This window comes from Trematomus bernacchii, unplaced genomic scaffold (genome assembly GCF_902827165.1).
Source record: "Trematomus bernacchii unplaced genomic scaffold, fTreBer1.1, whole genome shotgun sequence".
Lineage (NCBI taxonomy): Eukaryota > Metazoa > Chordata > Actinopteri > Perciformes > Nototheniidae > Trematomus > Trematomus bernacchii.
In genome coordinates this window covers 6,772,598-6,799,437 of record NW_022987851.1, presented here as the reverse complement: position 1 = coordinate 6,799,437, position 26,840 = coordinate 6,772,598, and the positions used below count along the sequence as shown (strand labels likewise).

The window sequence follows — 26,840 nt, the reverse complement described above, 5'->3', positions numbered from 1 at the left end:
TGATAGGCAAAGTTGTAAACCAATACATTCACTGTGATTAATTCCTTGCTGTGTTCCCCTACAGATGCCTGGGAGAAATTCACCCACCCCTACACCAAGCAAGAATTTGGCAAGTGGGAACTGATTCTACCTCCGAAGCATGACAACTCTCCAGCTGTGGATCACAACTCCAAACTGAAGGTAGAGAAGTGAACATCTTTGTGCCTAGTTTCACACACTCAGAGGGTGTCATCTTGCCGTGGTGGGACGGGGATTGTCATCGCAATGTGCGAGGGAGATTCCCTGTTATGTACGGTGTCTTATGCACCAAGTGAAAACCTGGCAGGTCGCCGTCAACAGCATGTCATACTTACAGCGCGCACAGGGGAGAAGACTGTATGTACACAATGTGCACAGTGGAGGGTAGATACACCTGAGGAGCCCGACGTATGGCAGTTATTTCATCTCCTGTCTGCGGCAGGTATCCCTCAGGACATCGTGCCACGTTGGTCTGAGCAGAACACTCCCCCCGCTGTGGGGGTACATGATTGGTTTTTAGCTCTTGTAAATAATTCATCAGGGTAAAATGCAAAAGATACACCTCCCCATTATGCATTGTCTCCAAAGCAAACGGTGTGCATGAGAATTAATCCTGACATGCGTTGCCAGGCGTGGGATGGATGGCACCGTGGCACCGTGGCACCAGTCTCCTTGGGACCGGGTCATCGTTGGCGCTCCTCTGCGCCCTGGACAGGCTGCCCGGCTCCCATTGTCAGCGGAGGTCAGTCTGAGGACGATAAGAAGCAGATGGAAAAGCTGGCACCTGGCCTTTCCTTGTGCACCCCCGCTGCCTGTGAATGGCTGTCTTGCTGTGAGCTCCACTTTAGAATTAGTTCCACAGCACTCCCTCGTGGAAGCACAAGCCTAGCTCCAATCACTCTCATGTAGAGCAGCTTGCCCTTCTATCCCCCTTTGTTCAGGGTCCAATTTATCTCCATACACAAGCATTTGTCTAGGTACAGTATTAACAATGAGCTACTTTTGTTGAGAGCGTGCAAGATTTTAGAGATCCGAGGTGTTATCTAAACAATTCGCTCCCTTTTGTTATTTTTTTAAATTCACACCTTACTTCTCGCATATTGCTTGGCTCTTCCTATTCAAGCACCCCCCCCCTTGCCTGCCCACCAGTCTCTTTTGTCTTTTAATATTCCTAATGCTGGTCAATTTGCCTGAAGGACCACCACTCTGTCCGGCTTTTTGCCAGTCCATTTATCCAACTATCTTTTCTTAATCCTATAAACTGTGAAGCATGTCATAAGGGGAGCCAGGCAGCTAAACCCCAGGTGGCCTGACCATAATGAAAAAACCCCAGAGGGGGGTCTGGCATTGGAGCGGTCATTACTTTACAATGGTATGGCCAGAATTAGTTGTGTTCTAATGCCTGTTTCTGCAGGGGACCAATCAGGGCGAACACATACTGTGGGTAACACTGCAGGATCGATTTCTAGCCGGATATTTCCAACTCTCATGCTGGCTTTCTCCTTTCTTATTTGACTGATGGAGGGAAAGTAACTTTTTAGTTAGATGTACAAACTATTCTTATTTGAACCCCTTCCAATCCTAAATTGCAGACATAATAGATGAGAGGCAAAGGATAATGATTTAGATTTTCAAATTGCTTCCTGGCTCCCCGACTGTGTTAAAACCAACGGGAAAAAAAGAAAACAATCCATAATTACAATTGAATCCAGATTCACCACAACAACTGTTCTGGTCAATACTGTAGCCTTTTGTCCTCTACACCATATTACGTCTTCGGTGCTCTATGGGAGCATAATAGGTTTGAGCTTTGCATTGGAGAGCAGGGAGCAGCTTCCTGGAAGACGGGTGGTTTTCATGTTGGCACTTTTGAAAGATGTTTGGTTTATTGGTTGAGCGATCTGCACCATATTTTCTGTGTAATGGATGGGGAGGAGCAGCACAGTTTTATGATGTAAGCATTTCATGGCTGGAAGATGTAAATAAATGCTGACTTTAAAATCGCAAATGTCCGGGGACTGAAACACACAGGAGACCCAGAAGACATTGCAGCGTCTGTTGATTTGTGGCTAGGCCTCTTAAACTAGATGGTATTTTTTGCAAACTCCCCCAGTTTGCAATGATGATACATTTTTAGCATTATTGCAATCATATTTTTTCAGTTGAATGCTATTTTTATTTAGTCCTCCATTCTTTATGATGGTTATTGCGGACCCTATCCTTTCTGCTTATTAGACAACGTGTGTGTGACCTTCCTCTTATGTAAAGTGTCCCCTCTCTCTGTCATTGTTTAAGTGCCCTTGCCATAACATAAAACTAATTTGTCTACTTTTCCCAGGTGGTGGTTCACACTGAGGAAGATGAACGTCTGTACCGCATCTCGCCCTGGGCTAAATATGTGACCAGAGATGAGAAAACTGTCATCTACGACTGGGTTCACTGGGATCCACCTAATCCCTACACTGTGAGTTTTGATTTGAATGTTTTTTATGTTTTTCGTTTAAAATTTCTATTCATATTTCAATTTTTTTTATTCTGAAAAGAACAAACTAAAAAATATAAACCCCTGGGGGAAATTCTGAATTTGAAAAACACCAGTGCTGTGCAATCAATCTTAGAGCGATTGGTTTATTTTTCATGTTTTGTTAGTAGGAGCATTCTGAGCTGCCAGCATTGAAAACAATTTGAGCAGATTTTTTGGGGGGTGAAAACATTGAGGCTTCATTTTAAAAACCTCATCAAAACTTTCTTGGTTTGATGGTAAAAACGTTAAATCAATTAATTTCTTACAGTGTGGAACAAACACTTTAAACATTAAAATCAGCATTATATATCATATACTGTTGTTGCCTTTTCTTAAAGGAATACTTCATCCCTAAAATGACCATTTGTTTATTATTTACTAACCCTTTGATACCCTGAATTCTTAAAGAAAACGTGTATCCGAATGCCTGTGTACTGTATGCAAAAGATTTTAGCAAACATGTGTTGAAAGTATTGACCATAATACTGAATAAATCACAATTGGATCATACTAAAAGGGTTGATTTGATACAAATGTGCTACTGTTAAACGCGGACCCTATTCACTTCCATTCATCAAGACTCCTCCGCTTAGTGTGCATAACATTCTCCGGATAAGTGCATGAAAAGCGCTTTCTTCCAGTTTTCTAGGTAACAAAGGGTGAGTAATTGATAGACAAAAGGTTATTTGTGGTTAAAGTATTACTTTAATGGGGCTGCTTGATGCTGAGAGGGTCTGAATGTGACTCAATGCTACTAGATGCCCTCATCACAAGTGTCGACAAGCAAAATAATAAGAGGCTATTTACTTTCTTTATCGCTTGTTATTTGGCACCATTTTAATTAGAGAAGCCCTCTTACTGGGTGTTTATTCCCTTTTATTTACAAGTGGCTCAATCATGTACTTCAAATAGCCTGTTCACAAGGTCTGGTGGGTAGCCATCAGGACATTTGGTCTATGTATAAAACAAATCCTTTTCCTATTGTGTAACAGAGACAGGCTGAATCATAGACATTTGAACATGGGCACAACCATTTCCAGCCCCTGTGGTGGGATGAGACCCAGAAAACCCACACTGTGTCTTTGACCTTTTTGCTCATAATTACTCATAAAATGGACTGTATTTCAAGGTACTTTTAGGAAAATGGCTGTCATGATTTTGATTCCCTCTCCAGCAAATCCACCCTCGGCCAAAGAAGCCCAAGGGCCTGAGAATCTATGAGGCTCACGTGGGCATCGCTTCACCCGAGGGAAAGGTTGCCACGTACACCAACTTCACAACCAACGTGCTGCCTCATATAAGAGACGCCGGTAAGACATAAGACCACCTGAGATTACTCTCTTCCCTTTGACTTCCCTATTATTTAGTTGGATACTCAAGTCCTTAAAAACTGCAAGAATATCATCCTGCTCTGATCCCCTTCATATACTGTAAGTGTCAGCCAGAGCTTTTTCTTTTTACTCAACTTGAGAACATTTTATACTTTCTCAAGTCAAGTGCGAAGAGTAAGTGAACCATAAAGGTGTTTGTGTATTCCTCCGTACATATTAAATCAGAGCCAGCAATGTAGTTTGAGAGCCATTTTTTGTATAACTACCAGTGTCCTGTGCCATCTTTGTCAACACTGGTCCTTAGCTGTTTATCCTGTAGTTGTATTTTCTGTGGTAGAGCTGTCACATTCCCACAATGCCACAACAGCAAGTCAACATCCTTTTTACTCGCATGACCTGAAGGGCTCACTGATGATTGGACAATGTTTTTTTAAAGAACCAAACCAAAGTTATTATTTATAATCTGTCTACTTTCCATCTTCCAAGAGAAGAGCGCATCATTTAGACTTGTACTTAGGGCTGGAAAATGTGACTGAAAAAAAAAAATCATAATCCTTTTGTAATCAATTTGCATGTTAATATATATATATATATATATATATATATATATATATTTTCTTTATCTGCTTTAGTTCAGTGTAGCCTTCAGAGATGTTGGCTGTCTGGACTTAACTTTGAGCCTATTGTTTGGTGTAACATCTGTTAAATATGTCAATGACTGACAGTTACAGCTGTTCTCAGTTTAATGTCAAATTCCGTTTATCGAATGTTGCCATTTGACTCAGTTGAATTTTATCTGATGAAAAACAACTATTATGAGGTGATTGTGAACATAAACTCAACTAAATAAACATTTTCCTTCATATTTCTTCAAGATAATATTTATCTCATCTTTGTTAAATTATAATATATGGAGAACATGCATTAATAAACGGATTGAAATTATGCTTGAATTGGAAACGTGCTGCTGCTATAATTATACTTAAAATGTTAACATAATTGTGAGCTTGTCTTGCTATTCATTTTTTTAAACTGTTTTGAAGACAGAATGTTTAAGATTTGACTGAACAAAAATACTTTACTACATTTTCAATGATAGGCTCCATATTGCATCCTGCAGATTAAAATAGTTAACTCTAAATCAATAAATGTACTTAAACTTGACTTGGAGTAAAACAATTGATGTGTGATCAATTTTCTTAATACCTACTCAACTTCCTTAAAGCTCAAGATTTAAATGTGAATTCAGCCTTAAGGAAAATATCCCTGTTTTGCTTTGCAATCCTGCTCTTATGAGATGTGGCATTATTTAGCGTTTAAAGCAGCCTGCTGTACACACATTATTAAAAGGTAAAGATAGCAAACCAGGAGCAATCTGATAAACGCTGTTTCCTTGGCAGTGTCATCCTGTTTTGTGGGAAAGAGAACTGCCAGAGTAAATTCTGTCGAAACATCCACCTGCAGCAGCTGAGCGAATCTGCACAATAGGATTCTCCAGGAGGCTAAACTCAACTGTCTCTCGTGACGGCTGCCTCTGCCTGCCTTTTCATTTTCTCCACTGTGGAGAGAGCGTATATATAAATATAAAAAACTTCAGCTCACCCCAGTGCTTTGTCACACCATTTCAGAAGCCAGCGTTTCTTTCTCTCTGTCTCTCCAGCCTGAAAAGAAGATGCGATATAAATAAATAAATGTGCTCCACACAACAGGGAAGAACCGCAGGGCCTCCCTATGGAGTGCTCAGTGAGAGTTTAAAAGCCTGTTGTTCTCTTATTCATAGAAGCAGTTTTGGTGGGTTGTTTGAAATGTTGTACATGACCTCCTGACTCTGATAGCTGGTGTTTCCCTGTAGCTGCTGCTTGTATTTAGGATACTAGAGCTTGTGTCAAAAAAGGACACCTGGAGCTCACTTATACAGTATGACTGACACTGGTCAAATAGTATTGAGTCCTACGGTTACCACATGCTGGTTGTATCATATTAATGAGACAAATCACATCAGAACCGATTTCTTTCATAAACAGATTGCTCTTATTTGTTTAGCTTTTGTGTCTAACCAACAGCGTACTTGATGTACTAATGACCTGATTTTGATCAAACTTGTGGGAAGAGACAAACGTTTGCAGGGAATCTGAATCAAAGGGGCGGAAACATGCAATATTTTCCTGTTGTGAGTACTGCCTTTGTGGGGGTGGGCCCCATCTACTTCTAAGAAAAATCTTAAGTAAAGAGAAGATGATGAGAATAACACTCCCTCCAGTTAATAAAGGAAATAAGGTTATCCAAATAGAAAGGATACAATGCTTTAAATAACAAACAAAAAACACCAAGATGTCTACATTGTATCATGCTGCCACACGTTGTGAACACATCTTTTATGATCATTTAGTTGGTTAGCCATGGGTAATATCTGAATGTTTCAATAAGTTAGACAAAGTCAGGTCACAATATTCTAGTAGGGAAGTCTTAGACGAATAAGAATATTTTTGTAATGTCCCTCCTCACTCTGTTTGCAGGTTACAACTGTATTCAGATGATGGCTATCATGGAGCACGCCTACTATGCAAGCTTTGGCTATCAGATCACAAGTTTCTTTGCTGCTTCCAGGTAACTGTGTGTACAATTCTGTATGATTAATATATTTTGTTCACTCTTGATTGCAAAGTTGTTATGTACAAATAAAATGTGTAAAGCTTTCTTTCAGCGTGAGCCATTCAAGTCTAAGTTATAGTTTTCAACACTTGTGGTGAAGTCCGCCATTCCTTCACCACAATCGAGAGATTCAGAAGAAACAATGCATGTACATTTTAGCCATTGTGCATTTTAAATTATACGAAAGGCAACATTCCATCAGGAGTTCAGTGCTACCGTGCCGGGAGACATCGTTTCTGGTCTTCTTTATTGAAACAACGTAACGAGATGATTCCGTTCATCTTAACCAGGACTATAATTATGCAGAACATCTGTTACCTGCAGTAAATGCCCTTTAATAGAAATGGTTACAGAGAAATGGGTGTGTTATTGTGAGGTTTAAAAACTGAGCGAGCAACTTCCAACTTTATAGAAAATAGTCACCTCAAATCAAGGTTAGGAAGTCTGACACCAGCAATAATCTCTCTGTAAATACATTTGCTGTTAATCCAGAGAGTGGAAGGAGTAGATAAAGGTGGACTAGTCTGAGTATTTATCTTCTCTCAGAGATTGCTCCTCCCTTGCTTAGAGTCGAGCCTAAACCCAGAGTGTAATGTATATAGTGTAATTTCACCCATGATCGATCTCTCAGTGTCATTTAAAACCCGAGCAGCCAAATACCGGGAAGCGGGGTAATACTGTCGCTGTGTCCTGTTTTGCAAGAAGGCTGATATAATGATTGTCGGAATGACAGACCTACTTTTTTTGGACAATATGAGCAGTGTACACAAAGATATGTAGGTTAGTATATGGAGGTGAATATACATACATACTGTTACTCTGTGGAGTGTATTGTGAATTCAATAGTGTGTTTCTTATGACACTGTAAATAGTATTTAAATGCTATAGAAGTGATATCCAATTATTCAAAATCCATAAAATGCTTACTGTTGTTATAATTTAATTTAATCGTATTCCCAGTTAGGCAATTAGCAGATGCACGTAGAGCCGTGCAATGCCATATAAGAACATATATAATCTGTACACATTATAAAAGCACTATGTAAACTGAATCAAAAAGTTGAATTGATGATTATTACAACATAAGATCTACACATTTTGAAAATGATGATGAAAGAATGGATAATGATAATGAAAAAATGATTTAAAAGGAAGATCATATTTGCAGAATAATATTCTGTTTGAATATAGATAGACATCTGGACATTTGAATCCACATTCAGGGAAAATATGCATATTAATGACGAAATGTAAATCAAGTGGGTGCATTTTATCCAATAGTGTTGGCCTGTTGTCACTGTGATGCAAATGTAATGACAAATAAACTCAAAGCCAAGGACATATGTGTAGGTCATCACCTTGCACAAGTGACAAACCAGGTTTATTTTAGGAGACAGGTGAGGTATTTTGGTCTAGTATTTTGGTTAGGCTTTATAAATAGATTGAGTGGTTAAGTGTTGTCAGGAAGTTATTCGTCCTCTAAGGGTAACTCTGACATGAAGATTCTGATATAGGGTCAAGATAAGGATTAGAGGTATGTTTGAGGTTAAGGCCAAGAAATGGAGAGGGTTTAAGGACTAATACAAATCTGTGTATGTGTGTATCTGTAGTCGCTACGGCACCCCGGAGGAGCTAAAGCAGATGATAGATGTGGCCCACTCGATGGGCATCGTGGTGCTGCTGGATGTCGTTCACAGCCACGCCTCACAGAACACGGAGGACGGCCTGAACCGCTTTGACGGCTCCGACTCGTGTTTCTTCCACTCTCCACCCAGGGGGGAGCACAAGCTGTGGGACAGCCGCCTCTTCAACTACTCAAGGTACCCACCGTCTGATTCAACAGTTTACTGTGACGTCATCTTTAGGTTTGTTTAAATGCATCCCTGCAGTGTACCGTACAGTATGTATGGCTTTGGTTTGCATGCACGAGATGGTTCAGTCCTTAAAGGTCACCTATTATGCAAAATCCACTTTTTCATGTCTCTTCTACATAAACATGTGTCCCCTCTGTGTAAAGAGATTCTGAACGTTTCAGGAAAAAATATTCGCTCACTTTTTGTCCTGATCCATTTATATAAAAACCTGTCAGATTTTGGCCACTTTATGATGTCATAACGATTTTTTGGCTTGTGTAACCATTAGCCAATAACCAACCAAGGTAACACCCCCCCACCTTATCACCTGAATCTCCACCTAGAGCACCATTTTGTTCTTTTAAACGCAGAGGGGCGTGGGGAGTGGGGAGTGGCTCCTTCCTCCTCCTAAAGTAACAGACACAGAATCAGCACTTTTGAAACAGGGCTGAAACAGAGGGGTTTATGGGATGCTGCAATGCATGATCTGTTTGGTATTTCAGCCAAACACTTCAGAGACATGTTTGTATATATCTGAGACCTATAATATATTGAAGAAAAACAGTATAATAGGGGACCTTTAAAAGGTTGAACTTTAAAATAAACTTATATGAGATATGTTGGTCAAAATGTAATAAGACATTTATGCATGTAATACTTCACATTAAGATGTATAATCAACACCAACTGTTAGTTTTAGTATTAGGTATCTGCATCAAAACATGTTGTGCATGGATAGGTTTGGTGATTTGAATCAAAGCATATGGTTTAAACTTGCATGAAGTGTATTTATGGCATTAGTATTGCAAACCGCAATTTAAGTTGAGCAATAACAACTCATCATGAAGTCTTTTATAGAAGTTTCTTATTACATAAGCTCTTTTGTAATACAGAAAGTTGTGCTATGTAAAAAAAAATCACATTCTAATTTCTTCCTGCTTCACAGTAGCAGTTCTAACGTACCTGCTGTTTATTTTGTGTTAGTCACTGTACACCTTCATTACACCAGCACGGCGGGACTTCTTTCCTTTTGTATTTGACTTGATGCTACTCTAATTTTATTGCAATTAAATCCGACATTCAGTTTTTTTCAGAGCCTTTTAGTGGGGTCCAGAATATAAAAGCCAGGAAACTGCCCACTGATTACAGCAATTTCAACTCCACATTATACTGTGGGGATTAAAAGCTGCATTTAAATGTTACATATGATACTAAACTCATGAAAGAGACTTAAAAAGCCACCGTTGCTGCATCAGATATGTTTACCTTTGAAAACAAGGCTGATGAATGAGCCCTAATATTTAGGGGCTTCACAATTTATAATAAAAATGTATTAGCAACATATGAAGAGATTGATAAATGAGGCCAAATAGGAGATGACATACCACTCTTTGTATTCACTCAGACTATCTGATAAAGCGTGATGTGTTCAAGGTCAAAAGCGAGACATGATCTAAAAATGACAGATTACATCGCTCACCAAAATGGCCATGCAGTCAGATTCGCTGTTAATCTGATATTCCTAAGGCGTAGAATGGGTTATTAATGGTGAATGTAAGTTTCCTCAAATGCTCTTGATTTTACCTGTTACACATTGGGCCAGACAGGTGTTGAATTTTAATGCATTATGAGTAATGGTTTGATGTTTCAGTGTTGGCAGTCTTTGGCAAAGCTCATATTTTCAGCTAATTAGAAAAGTGTGAGGGAAAACTTGAAAGGCCTTAAGTCTGCAGGCTCTGCTGGTGCTTAGTGTACACCAAACATATTGATTGGTGTTGTTGTAGGCCCTGTTAATTAAGCGTCTCTTCTCTTGCCTCTGTACCCAGAATATGATCCCAGCGCACATTAAAGAGGAACAGCCACTGTTGAGTGTATCAAATGCCTCTTTTCAAGCTCGCTTTTAATAAGCGCGTGTCGTGGTGCAGCAATTTCTAATACATTATACAATGTTTAGTGTCAGGCAAGGGGGCTATAATAAGAGAACAAGGTTCTTCTTTCATTACTTATTGAACTCTCCTCATATCCGAAGCACTCATTAGATACGGAGCAGACATGTGCCGCGACTGGGAGGCATATGAAGAGTCATTTGTAAAAGCCCAAAGGGGCGCTGCAATGTCACAGCCGGTTCATTTGTCTTCTCTGCCTCTCACCACCGCTTGTTTGGTCGTGTCGTTCGTGTCAAGATTTTCTGCTACCCCCTCTGGAAGGAAATGAAACTCAGAGGCTAGCCCTGATCCTAGTGTGAAACACAGGCTGCTTTTAATCAAGCAGCAGCGCTATCAGCCATCACAGTCCGACCATGATGTTCTTATTAGGTTGACAGAAGCTTACTGATACTGGCTATCGAGGCGAAGATGCTGCCTCTTCTGCTCCACTTTCACTTCTGCATCTTTATCAAGGAGAGCCTTTTTTCTTGTTTAGTTTGTATGTGTTTCTCTTCAACTTTGCCTCATAAAACATTCAGCTCACTCTGTAGAGAATGCTGTTTAGATAGAGACCTGCTATCCAACTGGTACCTGGAGTTGCCTGAGTGAAATGTGTCTGCATTTTAGGACACGTACTGCAGCCGTTTACCCTTGCTGCCATTTTGGTTGGTGTTTGTCAGGAGGTTCTAGGCATAAGGAGCATTTGTGTCCGCTAACTAAATAGTTTAAATGGATGAATCATTTGGTATAATGGAGGAATAGGTACAGTATTACATTATTAGTTTGGAGCATTTCAGCTGAAAAATGTCCTTGAAACATAATAGGGTATTTTACTTGTAAATCAATTGGCCATTGGATAAATACTTTTTTATTTCCGTATGAGGATGTGCTCAAAACAAACAGATGGGTATTTTCACTATTTGTTGGCACCTTTTTCCTTCATAAACCTTTTCAAAGATGTCAAAGTCACCTTGAAACGGTGACCGAGTGAATGGAGCCAGTGGTTGATTCAGCGTGTTCGGGGGGTTGGCAGCCAGAGGAGCCGAGCCTTTCTGCAGCTCAGGGCCTTCAGATGTGTGAGTTCTAAAAAGCTTGATGTGGGCTTGTTCTGTAATCCCCCCACCTCTCTCAGGATCATTTGCATCCATTTTTCATCAATCTTTGTGTGAATTCTTAAGATATGAAAAATAGGCCCAGGGCCAGGCTTTAAAAAAACAAAAACCTCTTCTTAACTCTTCTCCGTGTTCTCATGCTGACACATCAGCTCTGAGTTTGAGGACCAAGGAGCAATAATTCTCTCTTTGACAAGATTATTCTATGCGTGTCTTTTTATTACGTTCAAATATTTGTTAATGATGTGGGGATGGGGCATTATAGATAGTGAATATTTCTGTGAGTCTGTGCTGCCTTTGATTTTAAATGAATGAGGACAAAAGATAGTTTATAGACACTCACTGAATGAGATTAGCACTGCTTGGATTGAAAGTATGTTATACTGTATGAGGGCTCAAATAAAGCAGAATCAAATTATTTATGTTCTCTCATGTATGATATTGTGCTAAATCCGTTGATCATAGTACATTTTTGTATCTATGTAACCCTACTCTCACTCCTATAAAAAGGATCTTATCCCGGGGTATACATTTCATTATGAAAAGCTAGTCATGTATAATATTGTAGTCTTTGTTTTACAGTACAATAACACTTATCTTAAAGGGGACCTATCATGAATATGTGTCCCCGGTGTTCCAGGGAACTCACCAAGTGTCAGAAAACACAACCCTCTCTATTTTCCTCCATACCCAAATCTCTAAAAAAGGGGCTGCAACGGATCTGATAAAAACTGATCCAGATTTGAACACTTTACTGACGTCAGTAAAGTGGCGCTACGGCTATTGGGCCAACTCTCCACCTATCAGGGGAATGTGGGGTTGGGCCACTGCCGGCCATTGCCGCTCGAAAGCGCTGGAGACGCTGTAGTACATATGCCAGGCCTGTAAGTGGCGCTGTAGTCTGCCACAAAAGCAGCAAAGAAGACTTCCCGCCCGGAGTTACCATGGTTACCCTTCTGTTTATTCTCCGCTGTGGCTCTTTTTCTCCCTCCCCGAGGCAAGCGTTTGCTCCCGCTGCTTTAATTCAATGCAATCCCTCCCCGTCGAGGCAAGCACTGTAATTCTCTCCGGTTAGTCTACCAGCAGATGACAAACACTCACCTCTCCGCCTCTTCCAAGGAACGAGGGGACCGTGCGGCAGAGTTTCAGTTTCTTTTGCCGGTCAAGATGTCCGTTAAAGTTTAAATCTTCCGGACAAAATTAGAAAAGTGCCGGTCAAAGGTCTTCTTTGTTATTTATTGAGCTTTAAAACAAATGAATAACGACTCTATAGGCCTATAACAATATAATAAAACACGGAGGACGGAGATCTTTTTTTCCTCCCCCTCTTGACTTGATCAGAGCACGGCTACCCTCTCCTGCAGGGGGGCGTGGTCAGCTGCAGCTCACAGAATCAGCCCAGTAGACAGCAAACAGCACATAGAGCGAAATGAGGCATGGCTAAAATGCATGATCTGTTTGGTATTTTGAAAACAGAAACGTATAAATATACCTTATATAGGTATGGCCCTACAATATATCATTTAAATATAGCATGATAGGTCCACTTTAACTAGAACAAATTATGGAGCAGATATTTCTTCATTGGCATGACTTTTAACAGTGTGAGAACTATTTCTTTTTTTATTCTTAGATTTTGGGCCTACAGTGTGCCAGATAAATAGTCTTTAGATAGATAGAAATAATAAAACTGAACCAGTAAAGTCATTTAGGAAAGCAAAGAATCTTCGAAATGATAAATGTCAGGATTTCATTTTAAAGAAAATTGATCGCATCCTCCCTTTGGACCTTCCATACTTGGGCCAACTTTGGACTGTAGTTGTGGCCAGGCTGCTGTCTCATCGGTCAATAAACTCACATTTGAAATGTCAACTCAGTCCAAATTCAGTCATTTGAGTATTTAGTACCCATGAGTTATTCCCCCTGCCCCATCAAGTCACACAGCAAGGAGAAAATCTGTTTTTCCCCTCTGGTGAGCTCCAGCTAATGAGCTCAGCTTAGCTGGAGGTGTGCATGGTGGCTGCTTGGAGCTCCCTGTGGTGCTTCCACTAGGTGCTGGATGGAGCCAGTGGATAGGAACATATAGCAGCTTTGCACCTTCATGCCCCTCAGCCCTCTAAAACTATGTGATAAATAGCAAAAAAGTACCATGCAGTAATATGTGCAAAAACCTTTCTGCAGTCAGCGTTTGAGATTAAATGAACTACCTCTTGAAAATACATTTTATATTTTCAATAAAGACATGTTTAAGTGCTAACTGCAATTTTAATCACAAGGCAATGACCTTAAATAAGATTAATTTTCAGTGGAGAGAGATGTTAAATAAGAGCCAAAGTTGAATCAGTAATTTTCTCATTTATTTCGCATCATACTGAGAAATAATTTTTACATGGTTTTCAAGCTTTGCGAAATCTGGCTAGTGAATGTTTTATTTCCAAATAATGAAGCTAGAAAGCAAGCAGACTTCAATTGGCCTCAAATCCCATACTAACCACTAAAACTGAAATGTCATCTGCTGTGGCTCTTCTATTTCACCAACCCTGGGGGCTGTTACTCCCTCAGCTGAGCCTGTAAGGCTGCACCCGCCCACATGACCAGAAGGTTTTGATCCATCTATTTTTGTAATTAAGCAAATTGTTGGCATATTGCAACTTGAGATGGTGGTGTTAGCCAGCCATAGGGTGACCAGATGAGAATGAGTTAAATTTGGGACCGGGGAGTTGCATGGTGGGTCTGGTCATGTGGCCATGGTGGGGGTAGTCAAAATAATAATCCATTACTGTCCAACAGCCATAAAATATGTGTTCTATACATACTAATGCTTATATGTGGGCAACACTAGAATTCATAACAATCACTATTTATTGTTTTATTTGGCTATAGCTAATCAAATCTCAGCTTTAGTCAAGTTTTTGGGGAAAATACGGAGGGATTGTTGTACCCCTTGCTCAGGTACAGCAAAGGCACAATACACAAAAAATACAAATATACAGAATACAAGATACAAAAGTTGAATGGGCAGGTAAAGCCAATAAATCGAATAAATAATTAAAGAAAGCACATACATGTATAAACCGCAAGTGATTCCCGATGCCATTATTTTGCTTTTATAAATGTATTGCACAGGGGATAAAATACTTCGGGACAACCTCTTATATCCAGCTAACTAAATGTCCAGTTATAATTTTGGATACATACCGATTATTATATCAAAAAGTGGTCATTCCTTTTCAAAAGAGATGGTTTTTTGAGAACATCCACCTTGAAAGATATCCTCCAAAACTAAAACATGGCCCTCCAGGGAAAACTCTGTGGGGGCAGAATTGGCCTGCCACACTGCAATTGAATTCTGAAGGCAGCAAGTACAAGGTGATACTAATTACAGGTTGCTAAACAAACAGTCTCACAGGCAGCAGAATATCCCAGGATGCCGAGCGAAAGCAACTAGATGCCAGGCAGCCTTAAGAATGCCAGACAAATGGCAGATATCTGACACAAAGCACTGCAATACAGGGACAGTCTGTCAGGAAGCTAGATGAGAGTTTACCCTGCCAGGCAGCCAGCATCACCAGACTGCCTACAGCACTGCTTATGTGATACAGCCGTATAAAGCTGTTTTTCTTATACATATTTGTATTTAAGACACACAAGTTGCTGATAGGATGAAGGAACCCTGTTTTACCAGACTAAGGCCGATTTAAAGGAAGGATATGTGACACCTAACACGATTCAAAATGTCTACCTTTATTCACAAAAGTAATAGAAAATACATAATACAACATCAGCAAGTCATATCCTTCAAGGACCTGCGGTGCGGCATATGTGTATTTAATGTACCCACCACAAGCTGGATGAATTATTCCATGACTGAATAAATAAATAATTCAAACCTCAACCAATAAATGTGAATTCATTTCAGGTGTCGCTCCTGTCAATTTCTCTGTCCTGGATGCATTAATGGCTTCAGGGATTGGAGAAAAGTTTGTAATGCCTTAAATGAGGCACCTTATTTGTCCTTTTTGGTGCAACAAATGCACACCATCCATCTGGCTGTCGAGCATCGTTGTTTGAGCATCACATTTCTTGTGGAATGACCTGTCAGCTTCTTTAAATTATTTGGTCTTATCTGCAGTTACCTGTGATGTTGTGAAAACAGGGACTTAAATCTTTTTCTCTGCCATCATGACAAATGCCTTGACCCCTTATGCAAAATTGAAATGTGGAAAGGCAGAATGCTTCCATATCTGCTCTGCTGCAACAGAACACAAATACCACAATATGGGTCACAGTCATGTTCAGCTGGAGGCGGAAATGAGCTCTGATAAGGAGCAACTAAGCATGAAGGTGAGGTGAAAAAAACCTGTTATTTGTATTGACTTGTCAGGGGCTTTTGTAGTAGTGTGTACTTGCAGTAAAAAAACAACGACACATATGATAGATTACCTTATTTTACTCTACAAGCAGCAATATTAGAGCTCCCTAACCGGGTTGCACTGTCATTGCTGTGCTTTAGCATGAGGACAGTGTAAGATACAATTTGATTTTGTATCGACACCACAGGCCGAATCATAACTTCATTGAGCTGCATAGATAAGCAGCGTATTGCATCGAGTATAAAGATCTAACTTTCCCACTGTAATTGTACTTGATGATGAATGGCATTGTGGGTCCTAATGTGGCAGTATGGTTTCATCCTGGGCCTCTGGCTCTCACTGGCTATTATCTCCATCCCATGAGGATACATTGTGTCTGAGCCTTTGTTGGCTCTGCGCAGTGGAGTGGAGGACCTAATCTATTTATCACAGGGTCTGCGTGACCACCCAGCCAGGCTGCTATATCGGATCATAGCAGGCTCCCTTGTGCTCTTCCTCAAGGGAAGGAGGAAGCGCCAATGTAACATGCAGCTTCACACCTGTCAAACAGTGCTGAGGTTGGTCATCCCTGAGGAATGGAGCACAGGAGACAAAGCATTCATATGTATTACTATTTTTGTGTCACGGCTTACTCGGCCAAAAATACATGGGATTTTGTCTTTTGCCATAGAGAATGTAATCTTTAGCATTTAGTGTCGGAGCATTCAGAGGGGGGAATCAATTATCCGATTTAAAGAGGAGGTGTTGTTGAGAGCGAGGATTGTGTAGTGTTTGGATGGATTTTTGTACTTTGAGATGTTATTGAAGCGTTGTTGAAGCATGAATCTGGGACTCCTCGCTGCTTCACCGACTTTCTGACATGATGAAATTGCATCATTGAAGCAAAACATGTTGGATTGCCCCTCAGTGTGGTGTCACAACTGAAACAAATAAACCTAAATAACATTCAGTGTCTAACTTTTGTAATTTAGGGTCTGAATGAGGTTTGTAAATTGCTACAATTACATTCAAGAAGCAAGAAAAAATCATTCATTATCAATTTACATTTAAAATTATGCAAATCATTCAAATTCAGCCTTTTGTCAACAGCATCATTTTGTGGACCCCTCCATTATATCTACGCAGGGAGAGTACATATTACAAATAGTTTTCACAATTTCCTATAAGGCAATTCCAAGAAAGACCTCAACTTGACTTGTCGTTTTGATGTTTTGTATTCTTTTTTATATTTTTTAGAATCACATCAAAAATAAATTGTGAGAAATAACTTAAAGGTAGGGTAGGTAAGTTTGAGAAACTGGCTCGAGATACACTTTGTGTTATATTCCATGGAATGCTCTTAACATCCCGATAGCAATGAATATCTTAAGTGCTTTGACAAAAATCCATTAAAAAATGTCATCTGTGGAAGCTGTAGTACTGTAAAAAGCACGACCAATCATTTTAGCCGGCCCGGCTAAAATAACTGGATGGCCTACCTGCCTGTCAGCCTTCCATCTGTGCCCAAACTTATCTCGTGCCCTCATTGGTCATGTGCGCGTTCGTGTGTGTTGGAGGAGGGGCTCTATAAGGAAGTGGCAGATTTTCTCCGGTTGTGTATTTTCAAATTCTAGCGATCTCGAGCCGGTTTCTCAAACTTACCTACCCTACCTTTAAGGGTCCAAGTCCTGTATTGCTTTAACTGATCCTTTATTTATTTCATAGAAATGCCATGGATAGCATCTTCTCACAAAAATAGAAAATGTATTTCGATACATCCAGGTACACCAGACACACATCATTACAGCCATGGTTAGAGCTGAGTGTACGGAGAGCACAGTTCACATTTAATCAGTGTCATGCATGTGTCATTGGCCTGAAACCACTGTGCCTCGCTGCTGCTTTCCAGCACGGCGTCCATGTGTACAATGTTAATTTGGTGCTCATTACGCACACTGCAGAGAGACAACCAAATCTTAAGTTTTAAATGGTGTTTCCATGGCAACCCACCACTAAAGTGGGAAGAGGTGAGGTGCGTAGTGTACTTTGCCTTGAGTGGCTGCTCACATCCCGATGACTCTCCCATTGCTCAGAAACGGGGGCCAGGGCCATTTATGGAATCCACCTCCTCCAGCCTCCTCCAGCGCTGCTCAGCCAACAGGCGCAGAGAACATTTTCATGATTTTTAGAACACCATGGGCCATAGAAACCCCAGATGAAATTACGCTCTCATATTAAGGTAGCTTGTTCTGGTTTGTTGGAGCATTTGCGCTCTCTCTTGAAGGACAGAGGAGCTCGTCATACATTGAAGATGGTTGCCAAACGGCAGAGTACAAATACTTCGTTACTGTACTTAAGTACATTTTTCTGGTATCAGTACTTTACTCCACTACTTATTTTTCTACCAATACCATTTTTATTTACAACAGGTTTGTTACTTTAGTTTTAATCTGTGTTTGGTGGCGTGATCATTATTATTTAGAGTCACTGCGTGCCTATTGATTGCATTTTGCCGTTGTTCAGCATTCATTAATGCATTAGCTAACAATGACATTATTGTTCTATTAATATAAAGTGAGGTCAGTTACTCTATAAAACAGCTGGTAGTTATGGGTACTTTTTATTTAAGTACATTACGAAGCCCATACTTCTTTACTTTTACTTGAGTAAAGACGTTTAGTCAGTACTTCTACTTTTACCAGTGTATCTTTTTAAATGAGTATCTGTACTTCTACTTGAATAAAGGGTGCGTGTACTTTTGCCATCTCTGCCAAAGGGAATGTAAGCATCTGATTTATTTCATCCTCAGGACAGGGAACTCAAATCCCCTGCATGGTGTTTACCCAACTGTGGCATGAAATCCTATCAATTCAAATACCTCAGGATGGGCCGGGTTATACTAAATGCTTGCCCAGTGGTCATGCGAGTGGTCTGATGGAAATCGGGGAAACTTGAAATATAAGCCACTGATTTACTAATCCTGACAACGGGATACGTGACAGATGGCGCCCTCTCTATGGTGTAGTTAATGAAAACACCATCTCCTGTCACTGACACTCCATCTCCAACATAATGGAGCTTTGGATATCAATATGGGAATGTCCTGTAGCGGTGAAAATTAATTTCTGGTGTGTAAAGTGCATGATGAGATGTGTGAATAATTCACAGCTTCTTGTTGATCTGACCTTGAGTGTTTGTGTGTGTGTGTGTGTGTGCCTGTTTGTGTGTTTTGCTAGCTGGGAAGTGCTGCGGTTCCTTCTGTCAAACCTGCGATGGTGGATGGATGAGTACGGCTTTGACGGCTTCAGATTTGATGGTGTTACTTCTATGCTGTACCATCACCATGGCATGGGTAAGTTTGGTTTGTTTGCATCTTGTATTTCAGGACTGAAGTGTGTGTAAAGCATGTCATCATCCTCTCTTTTGAAACATGCAGTGTCGTATGTACCAGAGACAGAGACTTAAGAATAAGGAGTTTTGTTGAGAGGTTTGACAGTTCCCAGACATCATGTCTGAAAATCTTGCTTCAATAAAAAAATAAAAGGTCACAAAAGTGTAACTCTTGCCCCATGAATTAACCACGGTTAAAAACATTTTCCAAGTTATATTTTATATATAAATGCAGTTCAGTGAAAAAAATACAAATAAACTAGGCAGAACAGCCACGAGAGCCTTGTCGACAAAACATGTTCCTAAAAAGTTTTTTGAATAGAGTTAATTTTCTGACTGAAGTGTGCCATTTCTTCTGCTACAATGCTGTCTGATTGACAGATTTCTAGCAATTATTCATTGAGGAAAGCCAATCAAATGAAGCGATGATTTCATGTTTTTAAAAGGATGAACAGTTGTTGGCATAGCAATGTCCCAGCAAAAGGATGAATCAATCAAGACAACTTGTTAATGTTAACATGGATTCAAGTATATATAATACATGTTCAACTTTTATTATGAATTTGTTTGCAAGGAAATGCATTAAGCATGTATGTCAGGCCTTCTTGATGCACCTAATGCATTGTGGTGATTGCATACATTTTGAATTCTTGTTCTGGGAGCAACAGATATATAAAAAGGGACAAAAACACCTGAAATAATCCTCAAGGTTTTATGTAAAAAAAATTATCATAACTCTCTTTTAATATCCTACAAGTACTTGTATTTGCTTACCAGTACTGGTATTTGTGCTTACAACCTCTAAAGTGGCATCTTACTGTGCAGCACTTGAGAGGAGAGTGAATCAACGCATAGTTTCTAAACTGAAAGAGCATTACAGTACTTTTATGATTTATTGTTGAGGACTTTTTAGAAAGAAAGTAAAACAGTATCAACACTTAAAAAAAAAAAGAATGAAGGTTTTTTAGAAGTGGAAAACATGATGAGTGTTGAATGTGTGGGTGTTTACTCCTCAGGCGCAGGCTTCTCAGGGGACTATAGCGAGTACTTTGGCCTACAGGTGGATGAAGACGCTTTGGTCTACCTGATGCTTGCCAATCACATACTTCATACCCTGTATCCCGACTGCATCACTGTTGCAGAGGTAAAAACACACCTTCAGCATCCACTTACTTTGCAATGACACTGCCCAAAGCTACTCTTAATTAAGAGCACTTATTAGTAGGGATGGGAATTTGAAAGCAAATGTATATTCGAATATTCGACCCCCAAAAAACTGTTAACCGATTAATCGAAATGTACATATCCTATAAAAAAAAGAAAAAGAAAAAAAGAATTTTATTTAGAAAAATAAATAAATACATGTCCAAATAAGTATAGAAACCAAGTCGAATTTGTCAAATGTATTGAACTGGTGATCACAGTTTGAACAGTTGACAGCTATAGGCCTACAGCTTTCATGCTTAAAACTTAACTTGGTTTTTAAATGAAAGATGGATCATACACGAACAACATAACGGGTTAGGGTAACGTAACCCTATTACAACAGAGATCAACAACCTATAACAGGGCCTATGCACAGAATGCAGCTATTCAATACTCATTCTTGTTTAAGAATATGAGCATGTCTACATGCTCAGGGGAGAGGCGGGTGCGGAGGCGATTCACAATCAGGCCAGCTGTAGAGAAGACCCTCTCAGCTGGAATTTGGGCATAAGATGAGGTTTGAGTCTGCGTGATCTGCGTATAGGGAGGGGCAGCAGCCATATCATTAGCTAGAACTAGCTAGATCTGATGGATTTGGACATAAACGAGAGTGAAGTATAACCGGACCTGAGAGAGAGAGAGATCAGCACCTGCAGCTCTGCCCGCTGTGAGGGACCGGTGAGCGGAGCTAAACACACCTTTAGACCTAACACACTTAGCTATGGCACTGTCGTATACATTGAATTATTACATTTGATCATATGTAATCAACTTAGGCACCCCTCCCAAAACAAAAACAAACCAAAATTACAATAAAAATATTCATAACTCATATTCTCATATTGGACTACCTGAATAATTTCGATTATTTGATTAATCGTTCCCATCCCTACTTAGTAGTTAGGCATAGATTACTTACTTATGCTTAGGTGTAATTAAGAAGTAAAGCAAAATAAAATGGGATGTCCCTCTTTTTTTGGCCTGTGATGTAGGATTTGTTGCCCTCTAATGTGTGAGTTTTAGAGTGGTGTTGGTGTGATCTTGGCAGACTTATGGGGGGAAAAAAACGTGTGCACATAAAGGGAGGATGTGAAATCAAATAGTGTGACTTCTCTGCAGGATGTGTCGGGAATGCCTGCTCTCTGCAGGGGAGTGGAGGAGGGAGGACTTGGCTTTGATTACCGACTGGCTATGGCCATTCCTGACAAGTGGATTCAGGTAACATGATTTACTTCTTATTCAGGCTCCAAGTTTATTTAATATCTAAAAAAATGTTTCATAAATACAGACATACCGTCAACTTTTGGGCTCCATATAACTTTTGTCAATACCGTCACACTGGTTAGATTCTCCTCAATTCAATCATTCAGTTTATTTTACGCAGCAAAGTAACTGGTTCAGATTAATGACATAGTAAACAAGAAGAAAAAAGTGGTGTCTCCCTACCTTTGAAGGGGTCTTTTAAGTTCAAATATGTGTCCATTCTTCAAGTATTTCTATTCCTTAAGTCCGTAAAGGGCCACCGATGAAAGGAATCAAAACATTTTATACCGCAGGGAAGAAACTGGAGGCTGTAAACGGGGATGAAAGACAAAGTCAATGACAGGGCATGTTAGGAGGCATTAAACACTCTTGTGCTATATTACAACTGAGCCAGTTGCTAAGCTTTTGAGCCTTTTTAAGAAGCTATCAAGAGCATAACATGTCTAGGAATATAGTGACAGGAGGAGGTTGCCCTGTGTTTGTACGCTGTTGTGCTTGCCTGAATACACATAGAAACTCAATTTAACATATACTGTAGTTCAAATAGGAGCTCACTGTAAGTGCTTCTATCCTTAGAAAGGTTCTTCTTTACACCTGCACAATACAGTCATTGACAAGAAACTACAACAACCTGCACAATGGACTAAATTGCATAATAATCTGAATTGATTATTGAATGGTACAATCATGGACCATCTTTGTGAAGCTTATAATATTCATTTTGTGTTTACGCTTTGCCAAAGAAATATATATATTTTATATTATAATATTATATTAAGGTGTTTGACTTTATTTAGCGTTCACTACATTTAAACATTGATAGTACTGGGCATAGATTGCTTGCTGTACTGAAATTAATTCCTTTGGTTCAATAATAAAGATACTGTATAACATATTAGATTTAATTATTTTCTTATTATATATAAAACTATTATATATGTTACTTTTATCCAAAGCGACTTCCATACTCAATACTGTGGACAATCCCCAGAGGAGCAATTTGGGGTGAAGTGTCCCCAACGACATGCTGACTGCAGTGGGGTTTGAACCTGTGCTCTCCTGATCCAAACACCAACGCACTAGTCCACTGTGCCACACGCCTATTTTATAATATTTGTGGACTGCCTTGTTAAACTCTGATGTTCTATAATATAAAACTTTCATTTTCTTGTACCTGCCTCAACTGCTCAATGGGCTTCACATTAATAATATTTAAGTAATAAGTTATTATTTAAAAAAAAGTATGTTAAAAAACGCATATAAAAAATATAATATTAAGAGTAGAATAATAATTAAAAAAAGGTTATATATAAATACAAGTCCAAACCGATTCATATTGACTACAAGGACTATGAAAAAAGTGGTGATATATATCTATATTTTTTGGAGCTAACAAAATTCCATTTCAAAGAAACGTGTAAAAATACCTTTAGTTCTACAGTCATAATGCCACATTCACAGTTAATCATATCACAAATATAGACAGGCCACATTTATTTCCTTGACATCTTTAGCTATTAAATAGAAAGTGGTTTATTGCTTTTCTCTTTCTTGTTTTAAATCAAACTGAGGAAGGTCTTTGTGCTTTTTCTAAAGCAGTGCTAATTTATTTTTCTTGTTTCCCCTTCTTAATCCTACCTGCTGTGTATGCAATGGGAAGGTCATTATGTATCCCTTCAGACACAGAGTTATGAATAAATGATGGAAGAGACACAATTGTTATTAAAAATAAAAGCAGTAAAAGAAAGACAAGCCCTCCCATGTTAACTTAAAGGTCATCTAGTCACTCTTCCAAGATGAAATTAATGTTTTCTTTGTGTAGGATTTGAATAGGCTGACATTCACCTTTTACATTTCACTTTGATTCACATTTCCGTCTGTAATGTCTGTCCTTGGGGTGGCTTTACATAATGGAGAAGCAAAAGTCATTATTCTGTTTGAATTCAATGCTCTGTTAATTGTTCCCAACCAGTTAGACAATCAGAACAGCTGAGGATCAGGGACACTCTCCACAACAACCTCCCTGAACGTTTATCAGACTCCACTCATTCACAAGTAGAGAGGATCATTTGAGCTATAATGAAATTCAAGAATAAAGGGTCAACTTTTCCACTCTAACAGCGGGCACAGTAAGCTGTGGAGAAATTTGGAAAATGTTATTTTAAATTGAAACATTATGAATTTGACATTCAATTCAATTCAATTCAAAACCTTTATTTATCCAGATGAAATCCCATTGAGATCATTGATCTCTTTTTCAATGGAGACCTGCAGCAATATATTATATTCAATGGCAATTGAGAATGACAGTTTATAGTCCTAAAATCCAGACATTCATTTAGTGGCTTCAACTTATCAATGTTTACAGTGTTATTTGTGAAGGGGTTATTATACCGAACATATGTGCTAATTTTATGGAGCTTTACAGTCTGTGTTCACCTCAGTGTGAATGGAGTTTTGTTAGTTTGATCTACGAAGATACATCATAGCAGTACATAAAGCTGAAATGGACAAGCTTTTACGAGAATATAATGTGAAGTCTGCTTTTTATTGCTTTTATTCTTTTTGCTCTCTTAAATTACCTTATCGTTGTTTTTATTTGCTTCAATTTAGTTGTGTTTGTCCTATACTATAGCAGTAGAGTCATAACTGTTTGACATATTAATAACATGGTCTTTTACCTTGAGTTTAACTTATATTGTATACTATGTACTTAGGACAAACCTGTTTGGAAGAGTGAAGTATTGTAGGTAAATGCTGTTTTGGGAATTTGGGCTGACCAGTTTTATTAACTGTCAATTTTTCTCTGTTTGTTCAAGGTTAACATCAGTTATCAGCTCTTTACTCCGCTCTATTTCAGATTAAATGTAAACAAGGGGTATATACGTACATATAAAATATCTAAATACCTGAGAGATTTTTAGAACATTTACATGGCGGTCCCAGTATCATGCAGTATTAATGTAAGACAATAGTACAAATACATTTATTTTTTAACAGCAAGAAAAACTTGAATATTTAATATCAGTGATGCGTTAATATCCACCGCTGCTTCAGACTAGATGGGAAATTCTGGGCGCCAAATATTCTCCGTCCTTCAACAACAACAGTTGAAGCACCCCTTTAGCTCGCTCTTCAGCCCAAACTGCCACTGTGAAAGTATTTAATGGCCCACAATGGGAAAACATTGTTGATAACTGCGCAGCCACCAGATATGAAAGTCCATACCTTGTGTGATGCTGATTCGAGGAGTAGCACAGACATAAGTGCATTCATACTGAGCCATATATGCAGAAATAAATAAAGAATATAAACATGTATTTCCTTATCTGAAACTTGCTTGTAATGTCTAATGGCACAACACCATGCCGTACATGAGCAGAGCTTCTTTCCGACCTTGTTTTGGAGCAATGTTTGCCTCTATTGGAGAACTCCATGGATTTGCTGTGCTCTGGATCGGTTCAACTCCTAATTTATTTTCTTGATCCCCTTGGTGTTTCCCCAAAGCCTGTATTAGTAAAAATGTCACACATTCGTTGCCAAACGCTTTTGTGGTTTTATAAAATAAGCAAGTAATACTTTAGAGAGCACATTTGTAGCAAAGCAGGCAAGCAGCAGGTTATCTCTGGAGATGTGTCTGTCTGTTTGGGCTGGCTGGAAAGTGGAATGTTTTTTCGTGTGTGTTGTCTGTGTATGTGTAGAGCAAGTAGAGGACTTTTGTTGTTTGATATTGAGGGGAAATACTCTTTGTAGAAGGCCCTAAATAGGTTATCTTCTCTACGATTTACATAAAGCTCTGCCTTTTTTTTTTATACACTAGCCCCATATTAAAAGTTATATTTACTGATTATTTTTGTGAGAAAGCAGAGTGTGTGACCTCGGCGCCGCGTGCATCCTCTTGCACTACAGTTTCTTGTGTTTCTCGATGGGGGATGTCTATGCATCGTTAATCAAGTCTGTCTCTCACAGCGGTGGTTTTTACTCGGCAGCGAGGATGAAGGGAGGAGAGGAGAGGGGCAGAGGAAGGAGAGGTGGAGAGGGAGGCATAGTCCCAGACTTGACCTTCCTCTGTGTTGCCTGCGAAAGCTGTGAGACGCAGCCCTCCTCCACCATATCCAGAGGTTTCACAGGATTATCCTCGGGACGCCTCTGGAGAGATTGCTGCTTTTACTTTTTCAAACAATATTGCCTGCTATGCAATATTCGTTTAGATACTTCCCGTCGTCCCAGGTTTTCTTTTTCAATTACATGTGTGGACTCCCTGCGGAAACATGACGTCACATAAACTGTAAGGCTGGAGGGACGGCGAGCTAGAGGTTGAAAAATGCATGTATTTCCGTGCAGGGGAGCATTCGTATGAACATGCCTTGGCGTAGTCAGTGAAGTGCACTCAGAACTAGCCTTGCCTCTTCTCTCAGAGTGTCAATTAGGGAGGGATTTGAATGGGCTGAAGTGGAGCCTCCAGTGAGAGGTCTGTTGCAGAAAAGGAGACATGGAGCCAGAAGGGAAAGGCTTCCAAGAAGACAGACAGGCAGGAAAGAAACAGAAGGAAAGAGAAAGAGCAACATGGATGTGTGCTTATTTATAGATCCACATGTGTGCACCGATGAATCTCTCCCATTTCCTCAAGCAGGGCCTCACGCTGTGTTTGGTCCCCAGCATGACTGATTGATATGACTAATTTGCTGGCTGCAGAAGGCTGTTAGGAACAACAGGCTGTGAGAAATTAAGATATCCTAATGAGGACCAGATAAGGCGTAGAGCACACGTTTGGATGATTCGATCTGATATGACCATAAAATGCTGTCACTCCTAATGGATAATGTTACAAAAGCCCTCTAATTTAACAAGCACCCTTCCCTCCAGCTACAATAGATTGAGATGTAATTGAAACAATTAGAGTAGGAGGAAGTAGAGGGCTCGCTGGTCGCGGCAAGGACAGGAGAAGGCGATGCCGAGAGTTCTCCGGTATCTCTCCGCTTCTGTCTTCAACTTGACCTCCGAGTCAATTGTCCCGATTTGTGTTTCTGTTCCTCCATTTATTTTTAATTGAATGAGAATATCAGTCTGCACAGCTCTCTCCTTATTAGTTTTAGGGGGGGGGGAATCAATTTCTGGTCCGCACACTTGCTCTGTCCATCATACTGGAAACACTTTCAATTAACATGACTTAATAAAATTCAGGCTGCGGGCAGGCAATGATGGACTCCAGCT

General features: G+C 39.6%; 1 protein-coding gene across 1 annotated transcript in view; it reads left to right on the top strand.

Annotated features, from left to right (window-relative positions):
• Positions 1-26,840, top strand: part of gbe1b (glucan (1,4-alpha-), branching enzyme 1b) — a 77,631-nt gene that overhangs the window by 12,212 nt on the left and 38,579 nt on the right. The window contains exons 3-10 of the mRNA XM_034113146.1: positions 65-180; positions 2,357-2,482; positions 3,717-3,852; positions 6,390-6,480; positions 8,136-8,345; positions 19,004-19,119; positions 20,174-20,301; positions 21,483-21,581. Coding sequence (XP_033969037.1) covers positions 65-180; positions 2,357-2,482; positions 3,717-3,852; positions 6,390-6,480; positions 8,136-8,345; positions 19,004-19,119; positions 20,174-20,301; positions 21,483-21,581 — 1,022 coding nt within the window. The remainder of the gene's footprint in view (positions 1-64; positions 181-2,356; positions 2,483-3,716; positions 3,853-6,389; positions 6,481-8,135; positions 8,346-19,003; positions 19,120-20,173; positions 20,302-21,482; positions 21,582-26,840) is intronic.